General features: G+C 43.5%; 1 protein-coding gene across 1 annotated transcript in view; it reads right to left on the bottom strand.

Moving 5' to 3' along the window:
* The window catches only part of LOC311264691 (mitogen-activated protein kinase kinase kinase kinase 3-like), a 70,612-nt gene that overhangs the window by 5,768 nt on the left and 52,239 nt on the right, over window positions 1-12,605 (bottom strand). Inside the window, exons 17-27 of the mRNA XM_084365777.1 lie at window positions 11,566-11,724; window positions 11,347-11,389; window positions 11,106-11,262; window positions 10,417-10,490; window positions 7,875-7,916; window positions 3,901-3,985; window positions 3,649-3,728; window positions 2,786-2,846; window positions 2,004-2,121; window positions 1,448-1,506; window positions 823-926 (exon numbers count right to left, since the gene is read on the bottom strand). Coding sequence (XP_084221903.1) covers window positions 823-926; window positions 1,448-1,506; window positions 2,004-2,121; window positions 2,786-2,846; window positions 3,649-3,728; window positions 3,901-3,985; window positions 7,875-7,916; window positions 10,417-10,490; window positions 11,106-11,262; window positions 11,347-11,389; window positions 11,566-11,724 — 982 coding nt within the window. The remainder of the gene's footprint in view (window positions 1-822; window positions 927-1,447; window positions 1,507-2,003; window positions 2,122-2,785; window positions 2,847-3,648; window positions 3,729-3,900; window positions 3,986-7,874; window positions 7,917-10,416; window positions 10,491-11,105; window positions 11,263-11,346; window positions 11,390-11,565; window positions 11,725-12,605) is intronic.

Here is a 12,605-nt window from a genome sequence, read left to right as displayed (position 1 = left end):
CAAGTGAAGAGTTATCACAGTCACAGTCTGTCCCATCAGACTGATCATAGTGTGGAGGAGCAGGTCATCCTACAGTGGAGCACATACATTCATCAGAGCAAAATAAACTTCAGCAAGTTTAGGTTGTTTTTATAACCATTTGTTAGGAGCGGTCAGTAAATCAACGCGCACTTGGCTCTCAGTGTCGTATTTGGGCTTTATTGAAGAACGATAACAGACTGATATGATCATAAATAAATTTGGCTTCAGACAAAGGCTTTGTGTTGTGCGGTTGAATATTGTTTGCCCTTCCGCTCCCGTAAACACCTGTGCACCTGTCCTAAATCAAAGGGCATATCACGTCACACTATCCGACATCCGCTCATCATGATTATCATAATAATACCAACAAAACAGAAACCTCAACACAGTACATTCCAACACATGATCAGCATAATTCACATCAGAAAATGCATAATGTCTCAACATAATTGTGAATCAATAAGGTAAATCTGCAAAATGGCTTCAACACCATTTCTGTCATTTATAAAAATCTGCCTCAGTTTATGGAGTTCAGACTGAGTGTGTGCTGTAGGTGAGGCTCTCAGTCTAGAAGTGGCATTTGTGGCCATCCCTCTGAAAGAGACGCAACTTATACATCTGTTTTCTAATGTTTGTCCTGGTTCGGGTCAGGTAGCCCAGATGAGTTCTCCCTAACCTGGTCCTGGAGGACTCTGCCGTGTGAGGAGGATCCTGATCCTCAGCGGCAGTTCTCCTCTAAGCTGCTCAGCCCGTCTCTGAGGTGAAGACAACATCAGAACCACATAACTTCTGTTTTCTCACCTTGACCAGCATGAACTTCTGCATCGCCTCCACCCACTCCAGCAGGACCACACCTGATTGGAAGGCTCCACCCAGGTACTTATGGCCTGTGTAGGGGTTTCTCACTGTAGGGAAGGGGGGGGGGGATCATTACAGGTGTCAGCGTGGCGTAGGTGAGTGTCTGATGGTCTCCAGCCTATGCTGCGCTCACAGTTGATCGTTTTAAAACAGACAATCCAGAGACGCTTTTCAGATAAAGTAGACTGTCCACCTGTCCCTAAGTCAACGGTCACAGGTAAGTTCCTCTATGAGGTGGTTCCAACCTCTGTCAGCTAATGAGTTCATAACCGCTAACACCAAACCAGCTGGATCTGGTTAGTATGAGGTTTTCTTTCCAATCCATTAGTCAACTTTAGCACCAGTTTTCTGTTGAACGCTGTCTGACTCTGACTGTGTCTCTCAGTGATTATGTTAGTGATACTCAACTACTCAGAACATCACACCTATAATCATATAAACAGGACTACGAGCAGATGAACCAACAAGGAGCTGATCATGAACCACAGCACGCCCTCCACACCTGCACCTTGATCTCTGCTGCTGAGACTATGCACACGTGCATGATGGGAAATGGTGTATGACTTACCTACACAGCATTTCAGACAGCCTTTAGTGTCGGGTATCTTGTTGGAGATCGAAAACTTCCTAAAGACAAAAAGACAATCAGCAGTTTGAGCTGTGAGCAACTGAAGGTCGTCGCTGTGACAGAAAGTTCTGAACTGACGTGATGCACTGACCTGAGCTACAGTTACACAAAACTCCTTCACACGTAAAACATTTTCATAGTTTCCAAAACAGTTCCTGAACACTACCCATAATGCTTCAGGAGACGCCAAACAGCTTCTGCTCATCACACATGTTCATTTTAAACAATCTCTGTCTACAGAAAGTCGACAGTCATGCTAGCAGCTCTGTACCAACACCCGAACCCATCGGGAGGCCAACAGAGGTGGAGACAGACTACGACCAGACCAGATCACACTGACGGAGGGATCAGAGGAGCAAAGAGGAGCTACAAGTTTTCAGCTAATGAACCTGCGTCAGTTTGGAGAGGAAACCATCCTCACACTGTGCAGAACCGCTGATGGGCCGCTTTTAGTGTGTAAGTTTCTAACGTGTGGGATGTTTTTAGAGGACCTGACCGTGGCAAGATACGGTCGGGCAGACGGTGAGTCGAGATGGAGACGGTCAGCTTCTGTTTGTGTCGAGCCTGATCGAACAGACCGGCCAGACTGTGGCAGTGCAGCTGAGAGGCTTTACCTGCAGACACACACACACACATACACACAGTATACATATACATACATATATGTATGTCAAAGACCAAATGATGAATTGAAACTGAAAGAAAATAAGAAGTAACTCACGATGTTCTTCTTTGATTTATTATCACAGTGATAATTGATCATAATCAGTAATTTTACTTCTTTCTTTTTTACTGTTTGTTTATAACCTGATTATTATTAGAATAACTCTCATGATTTGATCTTCATCCTCAGTTCCGTTCAAAGCTTTTTATTGTCACAGTGATGAGATTCATTCATGTTTTCGAGTCTTGTTGGACAGAATGGAGACAAACAAGATGAGCATGTTGTTATAAACTCTGTGACACACCTGGAGCAGCGAGGCCAAGTCCTGTATTTCTACTGAACACACTTTCAAAACATGAAAATGAGACGAGACAGCTGTTTTTATCTTATTACCAGTAAAACACCTGAGCAGACTGAACCCACACACTCAACACACCCACATAAACGAACAACATTATTGGATCATGTGCGACAGGTGTGTCCTATTAAACTGATTATTGAAACAATCAATATCAGCTTTGTGTTGGCACTGACATGTCTGTGGATCAATTAAAGTTCCTGATCAGCAAATTAATGATGAGTCGTTGTTGCTCCAGCTGTTTGTGATGACTCACCTGAGATGGAGATCAGGGTGTTGTTCATCACATACACCCAGGTACACCTGCGAGGAAACAGCTGCAGACACAAAACTGTCCGTCACTGATTCATTCCGCAGAAACGAGTCCAGCAGATAGAAACCAGCTCAGATCCCGAACCAGACTCTGCTGCAGTCTCCTGATCTGGACTACAAACCCTCCTGAACTCTGAGCTGTCTCTCACCTCCTTTAAATCACAGGTGCTCTGTGTCGGCTCACTTCTGATTTTAATGTGTTTCTTTTCACTGTTTTGTTTGTTTGTTTCACGCGTCCAAAAACAAAGGTGTTGTTTTTGTTGTTTTTTATGATTTTTTCATTCATTTTTAGTGAATAAAACTGGTTTTGTGGCTTCAGTGATCACAGGTCAGGATCAGCTGGTTTGAGAGTTTCTGCCGAAGGTCAACCAGAAGCATCTTTATACAAAATCTCCCTTTTGACACACATGTTTACTTTGACAGCAGAGGACAAACCAGAAGACACCTGAACAATGAAGAGCAGAATGATGCACTGACACTAATGTTGGTGCAGATGGAGAATCCAGTCTGGACCTGATTCTAGAGCTGATTCTGGAGCTGATGCTGGCAGTCTGCAGATTAATGTGACTACTGCTGGCATCTCACACGTTCACACAGCTGACTGCAGTCTGCATTATTTCAGACCAGGTTCCAGACTCAGACAAAACCACCAGGAGCGCTCTCCTGGACCACCAGGTCCAACAGGTCCAACAGGTGCACCTGACCCAGCTGATCCAGGTGCACCTGTTGGACCTGTTGGACCTGGTGGTCCAGGAGAGCTCTCCTGGTGGTTTTGTCTGAGTCTGGCTGAAGTTTCCTGTCCCTCACCTGTTCCATACAGTTCTCATGCAGCTCATTCAGGTTCAGGGTGTAAATTCCCTCCTCAGCTCCAAAGATCAGGTTCTGATCTGAAACACACAAATACAAACACATCAGAAACACTGCTGTCCTGACAGAAACATCAGATACTGATGGCATTACAAACACATGGAGACCCGAACCCTAACCCTTCCTGGTTGAGCACCACTAAAGCAGCTGATGAAGACGGAGGTCAGAGGTCATAGAGGTGAGAGGTCATACCTCTGGTGTCGGGGTTGATCCAGGAGGCAGCAGAGTGAATCTTCAGAGGACAGCCATTAAAAACTTTGGAGAAACAAGCTCCCATCTGAGGAGAAACAGAGCAGCTTGTCTTTACAGTGAACAAATTTCTGTTTCACATCGTTCTGTTCATCACTTAATAACTTTTGAAGTTCTATTACTGGACTACACACCATTAGGCAAAAACTCCTTCACTAGATGTCTATCTGATAGTGCTGTAGCTAAATTTAAGGAAATTATACCGCTGGCACTAAATTCAATGCCTTGTCTTAATATAATAGAGGACTCCTCCGCTAACCTCAGTTCCTCACAAATTGATCATCTTGTTGATAGCACTGCAGGCTCATTGCGAACAACACTGGACTCTATTGCCCCTCTGAAAAAGAAACCTATAAAGCACAGGAGGTTGGCACCTTGGTATAACTCGGATACCCGCAAATTGAAGCATACATCACGGAAATTTTAAAGGAAATGGCGTTCCACCAGTTTGGAAGAATCCCGCTTAGCCTGAAAAGATAGCCTTAAAATATATAGGAAGGCCCTCCGCAATGCCAGAGCAAACTATTACTCGTCATTAATAGAGGAAAACAAAAACAACACCAGGTTTCTTTTCAGCACTGTAGCCAGGCTGACAGAAAGTCACAGCTCTACTGAACCATGTATTCCTGCAACGCTCAGTAGTAATGACTTCATGAGCTTCTTTAATGATAAAATTTTAACTATTAGAGACAAAATCCATCATCGCTTGCCCTCAACTGGCACTATTGTATCTTTAAACACAGGAACCTCAGAAACAGTTGTAAATTCTGACTTATATTTAGACTGCTTCTCTCCCATCGACCTCCACCAACTAACTTCGATGATTTCTTTATCTAGACCAACAACTTGTCTCCTAGACCCCATCCCAACTAGGTTGCTGAAAGAAACTTTACCTTTAATTAGCACATCTCTACTAGAAATGATCAACCTGTCTCTATTAACAGGATACGTACCACAGTCCTTTAAACTAGCTGTAATTAGACTTAAAAATAAGGATCTAATCTTGATCCAGAAGCTTTAGCCAACTATAGACCTATATCCAACCTCCCTTTCCTCTCCAAGATCCTTGAGAAAGCAGTCGCCAACCAGCTATGTGACTTTCTTCATAACAATAGTTTATATGAGGATTTTCAATCAGGTTTTAGAGCACATCATAGCACAGAGACGGCACTGGTGAAAGTTACAAATGACCTCCTAATCACTTCTGACAAAGGACTTGTCTCTGTCCTGGTCTTACTAGATCTTAGTGCTGCATTTGATACCATTGATCATCACATTCTACTACAGAGACTGGAACACTTAATTGGCATTAAGGGACCCGCATTAAACTGGTTTAAGTCCTATTTATCGGATCGATTTCAGTTTGTACATGTTAATGATGAGTCATCCCTGTATACCAAGGTTAGTCATGGTGTTCCTCAAGGCTCCGTGCTTGGACCCATACTATTCACCTTATATATGCTCCCTCTAGGAAATTTAATTCGGAAACACTCCATAAACTTTCATTGTTACGCAGATGATACCCAGTTATACCTATCAATAAAGCCAGATGAAACTAATCAGCTTACTAAACTCCATGCATGTCTCAAGGACATTAAGACCTGGATGACCTGCAATTTTCTGCTGTTAAATTCAGATAAAACCGAAGTTATAGTACTTGGTCCTAAACACCTTAGAGATGCATTATCTAATGATATAGCTAGTTTGGATGGCATTAACTTGGCCTCCAGCACCACCGTCAGGAATCTGGGCGTTATCTTTGATCAAGATATGTCCTTCAACTCCCACATAAAACAAATTTCAAGGTCTGCATTTTTTCATCTACGTAACATTGCAAAAATCAGGCCCATCCTGTCTCAAAAAGACGCAGAAAAGCTAGTCCATGCATTTGTTACTTCCAGGCTGGACTATTGTAATTCTCTATTATCAGGCTGCCCTAACAAGTCTCTAAAGAGTCTCCAGCTGGTCCAGAATGCTGCAGCACGTGTACTGACAGGAACTAAGAAAAGAGATCATATTACTCCTGTATTGGCCTCTCTGCACTGACTCCCTGTAAAATCAAGAATAGAGTTTAAAATCCTTCTCCTACAAAGCTGTTAATGGTCAGGCACCATCATATCTCCAGGAGCTCATACAACCCTATCACCCAACTAGAGCATTACGCTCCCAGAACGCAGGATTACTTGTAGTTCCTAAAGTCTCCAAAAGCAGAATGGGAGCCAGAGCCTTCAGTTATCAAGCTCCTCTTCTGTGGAACCATCTTCCTGTTTTGGTCCGGGAGGCGGACACCCTCTCTACTTTTAAGAGTAGACTTAAGACCTTCCTTTTCGATAGAGCTTATAGTTAGGGCTGGCCCAGGTCCGTCTTGGACCAGCTCTTAGTTATGCTGCTATAGGCCTAGTCCGGGGGACAAATGACACACTGAGCTTCTCTCTCCTCCTCTCCTCTCCATCTGTATACATTATGCCTGTATACATGCCCCATCTCTGCATGTCACTGACTTCACTTCTTCCCCAGAGTCCTTGTGCTTTCTAGTCCTACAGGCTCCCATGGATCCTGGCCGCGCCCGGGTCGTGGATCGTGGATGCGCCTACTGCCATGGCCCTGCCTGACACCCACCACTACTGTCGCTAATATTAGTCATATCTCTGTTATATATGTTCCACTACTATTATTGTAATGCATTACTACATACTATCCTTACCGTTAACCACTACTACTGTTATCACTAGTAATCACATTTCCATGTGCATTTCATTGTTGTTGATGTGATGCCTCTTTATGTGCTTTCATTCCTGTCAACCATCCATTATAACTGTATACATTGTGATCTCGTTGATCTGCTCTGTACATGCGACATCTATTGCACGTCTGTCCGTCCTGGGAGAGGGATCCCTCCTCTGTGGCTCTTCCTGAGGTTTCTTTTGCATTTTTTTTCCCCTGTTAACAGGGCTTTTTTTTGGGGCAAGTTTTTCCTCACTCGAATCGAAGGTCGAAGGACAGAGGGTGTCGTCTCTGTACAGATTGTAAAGCCCTCTGAGGCAAACTGTGATTTGTGAATTTGGGCTATACAAATAAAATTAGATTTGATTTGATACAGGATCAGCATCACATACCAACATCTGCTTTAGTTTTACAGTCTGATCACTATGTTTCTAAAATGACTTCCTGTGTGGCCATTTGTAAAATTCCTGCACTTCTGATGATCCTCAGGGTTCAGTTCTTCATGATGGACTGAAACCTTTAAAGGCACCGCATAATGTTCTGCTCCCGTCTCTCTTTTCATTCCAACAGCTGAGAAACAACAATCTGCATTACAGATGTTAAAAACTGACCATCACAAACGTCCTGCAGTTAAACTCAGATCAATCAGCAGCTGCAGACTATTGATCACATCATCCTGCACTGAATCATGTAGAATCAAACTGTAGAAATCTGAGTGTTATCTCTGATGAACAAAAAATGAAAAAACAATGTTCTTTTTTATCTGCAAACAACATGAAAATGTCATCTGTTACTTCATGGTTGGATTACAGTCACTCACTGTTTCCTGTCTGAGAGGCTTCCCTGACCTGCTGACTCCAAACCAGTCCTGAGTCCAGCCTGAGCTCCTCTGTAGGACCTGTGAGTACTTCAGAACCAGCTGTGAGTACTTCAGAACCAGCCGTTTCCTCGTTTAAATCTCTGTTTAGAATTACAATCCCCTGAGTTGCCTTAATATTTTAATGTTTGTATCCTGTGTTTCAGTGTAACTCTGATATTCAGTTCAGTCTGAACATGTGAGTTTCAGTCTTGAGCATTTTTGAACTGCTTGGTCAGGTTAACTTCAGAGTGCAAGGAAATGTATGACATCAATAAGTGTGTGTGTGTGTGTGTGTGTGTGTGTGTGTGTGTGTGTGTGTACGTTGAGGACTCACATGGACTTTAGGTGTAGGTGGGAGTCCGTTGCTGACAGGTTTCTGATGAGGAAACAAACACTGATGTGTTAACAACACAAAAAAACAATTATATGGATCCGGGGTACAAACTCTGTGAACGAATGAGCAGTCATTAGTTATCAGTCACTATATTTCACTATATGTCACTATATGTCACATTATGTCACATTACATCACTATATGTCACATTATGTCACATTACATCACTATATGTCACATTATGTCACTTTACGTCACTATTAGAGGTGGGAAAAAAATCGATATTGCAATATATTGTTGTGCTCTCTGTCGCGATAAATAATCGATACACTGACGGCAAATATCGATATTTTATTACAACACACATTATGGATTTACCCCGTTGTCACCGTCAGTACTTAACCTCTCCTGTCCTGTTTGTGGGGGCGCTAATCCCGTAAATGAGGGTAAAGTAGGTGTAAGCAGCGGCCGGTGAAGAAGACGAGTTAACAACAGAAGAACCATAGGAGAAGAACAGATGCAAGAATGGTGGAAAATACGAACAAGGAAAAACAAATAAAAGACCCACCCGCAAGTTTCCACTCTAAAGTATGAACCCACTTTGGCTTTTATGAGACAGATGACGGAGAACACTGGATAGAGAATATGCAATATGTAAGAACTGTTTTGCGAAGGTAAAATATAACAGCAACACTACGAATCTGCAAAGCCACTTCGTTCGCTATCACAGTGAACTACTCTCAGGTGATAAAAAAGGCAAACCAAGTCAGCCGACAATCACTACTGCTTTTAAAGCAAAGTGTCCCTTTGGGTCGCCGAGGGCACAGAGTATCACCAAGTCCATCGCCAAATTTATTTGCAAGGACATTCGCCCTTACAGTGTGGTCGAAAATGATGTTTTTCGACGAATGCTCGCTGCACTGGAACCGAGATACGAGGTACCGAGTCGTCTGCACTTCACAGAAAAAGTCATCCCCGCATTGTATGCGGAGACCAGATCAAAAGTTGAGGATGCACTTCAGTCTGCTAAACGAGTCACACTAACCTGCGATGGCTGGACTTCAAGGGCCACCGAGTCCTTTGTAACTATTACTGCCCACTTCATAGACGAAAACTGGGATGCACAAACCTACGTCCTTCAAACTCAGGTTATGAATGACAGTCATACTGGCGCTCACATGGCAGAAGTGCTGAAGAAGGCTACAGATGAGTGGAAGCTCACCGACAAAGAGCCAGCAGTGGTTACTGACAACGCAGCGAATATGTCCGTAGCTGTTGAGATTACCGGATATCTACACTTTCGCTGTTTTGCTCATGTGTTGAATCTTGCAGTCCAGCGTGCCCTGAAACTGCCAAATGCCGCTCGACTGCTCGGGAGGATTAGGAGAATTTGTACGTTATGTCACTATATGTCACATTTTGTCACATCATGTCACATTATGTCACATTACGTCATTTTACGTCACATAACCTCACTATATGTCACATTATGTCACTTTATGTCACTATATGTCACATTACGTCACTATATGTCACATTATGTCACTATATGTCACTATGTCACATTATGTCACTATACGTCACATTATCTTGCTTTATGTCACTTGATATCACATTATGTCACATTATGTCACTTTATGTCACATTATGTCACTATATGTCACATTATGTCACATTATGTCACATTATGTCACTTGATATCACATTATGTCACATTATGTCACATTATGTCACTATATGTCACTGTATGTCACATTATGTCACTTGACATCACATTATGTCACTATATGTCACATTATGTCACATTATGTCACTTGATATCACATTATGTCACACTATGTCACATTATGTCACTATATGTCACATTATGACACATTATGTCACTTGATATCACATTATGTCACATTATGTCACTATATGTCGCATTATGACACATTATGTCACATTATGTCACTATATGTCACATTATGACACTATGTCACATTATGTCCCTATATGTCACATTATGTCACTTTATGTCACATTATGTCACATTATGTCACTATACGTCACATTATCTTGCTTTATGTCACTTGATATCACATTATGTAACATTATGTCACATTATGTCACTGTCACTATATGTCACATTACGTCACTATATGTCACATTACGTCACTATATGTCACTATATGTCACATTATGTCGCTATATGTCACATTATGTCACATTATGTCACTTTGTCACATTACGTCACTTTATGTCACATTATGTCACTTTATGTCACTTTGTCACATTATGTCACTTTATGTCCCATTATGTCCCATTATGTCACATTATGTCATTATAATAGTTACTCCTGTTCTGTTTGATTCAATCAGAACAAATATGGAGTCAGTCAACTCTGATACAAACCCATGAAGCTTTGAATCGATCTAAAAACTAAGTGAGAACAATATGGAAACAAACTTCCACCATGATGATTATGATGTTCCATCACAACATCAATAAACATCATAATAAACATTCATGTGATGAACTGCAGGGAGTCAGTCTGTCTTACAGGAGGAGGATGTTTCCTGGTGTGGACAGCAGGAGGCGCTGCAGACTGCTGCTCAGAGGAGGACGGGCCGATCACTACAGACACAGACAGGACATCTGAGAGACTGAGGACACCTGGAGGAAGCTTCAGGTACTACAGGTGTGTGTGAGGAGGACAGCAGCTGTGTGTGAGGTGTACAGGAGGTGTGTGTGAGGTGTACAGGAGGTGTGTGTGAGGAGGACAGCAGCTGTGTGTGAGGAGGACAGCAGCTGTGCCATATTAACGGAGCAGTGCTAACTTTAAGAAACTTGCATACATTTCAAAGTTAATTGAAACCTCCTCTAACCTAAAGTTAGCCTGACAGTAAGCCTGACTGTCTGACAGTTAGCCTACAGTTAGGCTAAAGTTAGCCTGACTGTCTGACAGTTAGCCTGACTGTCTGACAGTTAGCCTAGTTAGGCTCAAGTTAGCCTGACTTGTCTGACAGTTAGCCTGACTGTCTGACAGTTAGCCTAGTTAGGCTAAATTTAGCCTGACTTGTCTGACAGTTAGCCTGACTGTCTGACAGTTAGCCTACAGTTAGGCTAAAGTTAGTCTGACAGTTAGCCTGACAGTGAGCCTGCAGCCTACTGTTTGTACAGTAGTGTCAGTTGATCTGTAGAACTGTTCTGAGGCGTTCTGAAGGTTCCAGCAGGTTCTGTAGATCTCACCCAGACTGCTGAGTCTGTGGGGGGGCAATTTTGGGGGCGGCGGCCTGGGTGGACCCTGGGTGGCTGAGCGAGCAGGGCTTTCTGACTGAGGATGAGACTTTATGGTACCTTGGTCCTGGTTGCCATGGTGATCACGGTCAGGGGGCAGGGTGCCATCCTAAAGAGGGGGGGAGATGTTGGTTCTGACTGAAATGATCCAAACAGACAGACAGACAGATCCAGGACAGGTGAGAGGACACACCTGAGGGGGAGGAGCTTCAGGTCGCAGCGTTGAGTCTTTTACACTGAAAGAGACGGAGGAACTTCCTGTGAGTCACTGTTACCTCATTTCAGGTGTGACACAACAAGAACATCCAGTCAGGTTCAACAGTGTGCTGCTGTGCCCCCTGCTGACCGTCTTGGTGAGCAGGGCGTCAGGACTCTCCGGACACACCTGTACAGGTGATATCATCACACTCACTGCTGCATGTCATCTCCATCCTCATTGTCATGGCGATCTGCATCATCAGAGACACCTGATTGGTCATCTTCATCTCGTCCTCCCTTACATCCATCATCATCCTCAGTGTCACCTTCATCTTCACCTACAGCCTTATCGACCAGGTGAGTCTCACGACACCTGGAGGGAAAAACACCTGAATGTTTATCACCTGAGATTCAGTAAGTGAACCTTAGCGTCTGAAATATATCACCTGTATGATGTAACACCTGTCTGTGTAGGCTGGTGTCTGATGACCTCACCTGATGACCTCACCTTCAGCTTGTTTCAGAGTTGATGTTTGTGTGTGTGTGGAGAGAAGAAGCCTCTAAGTGTAACCACAGTGTGACCCTCAGTGAGGAAGTCAGAGGTCAAAGGACAACACATTCAGACAGTAGAAGAAGAGAACGTGGCGGCGACCTGAGCTCAGGACAATCAGTTAAATGTCAGCCGTCCGCTTCGAACCTTCACCGGCTGCGTTTTCTTCACCGTTAGCAAATATTCCAAAGTGCTCGAATGCAGCGTCGTTAAATTTTCATCAGCACCACCGCTGCTCCTCCACCTCCTCCACCTCCTCTGAGAGGAGCCATGAATTATTCACAGAGCTGAGGTCGACAATCCAACACACCGACGGAGAGAAACACAGTGATGGAGGAGAGACACACTGATGGAGGAGAGAAACAGTGATGGAGGAGAGAAACACACTGATGGAGGAGAGAAACACACTGATGGAGGAGAGAAACAGTGATGGAGGAGAGAAACACAGTGATGGAGGAGAGAAACAGTGATGGAGGAGAGAAACACACTGATGGAGGAGAGAAACACACTGATGGAGGAGAGAAACACACTGATGGAGGAGAGAAACAGTGATGGAGGAGAGAAACAGTGATGGAGGAGAGAAACACACTGATGGAGGAGAGAAACAGTGATGGAGGAGAGAAACACAGTGATGGAGGAGAGAAACACACTGATTGAGGAGAGAAACACAGTGATGGAGGAGAGAAACACAGTGATGGAGGAGA

This window comes from Pagrus pagrus (genome assembly GCF_965226575.1).
Source record: "Pagrus pagrus genome assembly, chromosome: 2".
Taxonomy (NCBI): Eukaryota; Metazoa; Chordata; class Actinopteri; order Spariformes; family Sparidae; genus Pagrus; species Pagrus pagrus.
This window is presented reverse-complemented; position numbering and strand designations above follow the sequence as displayed.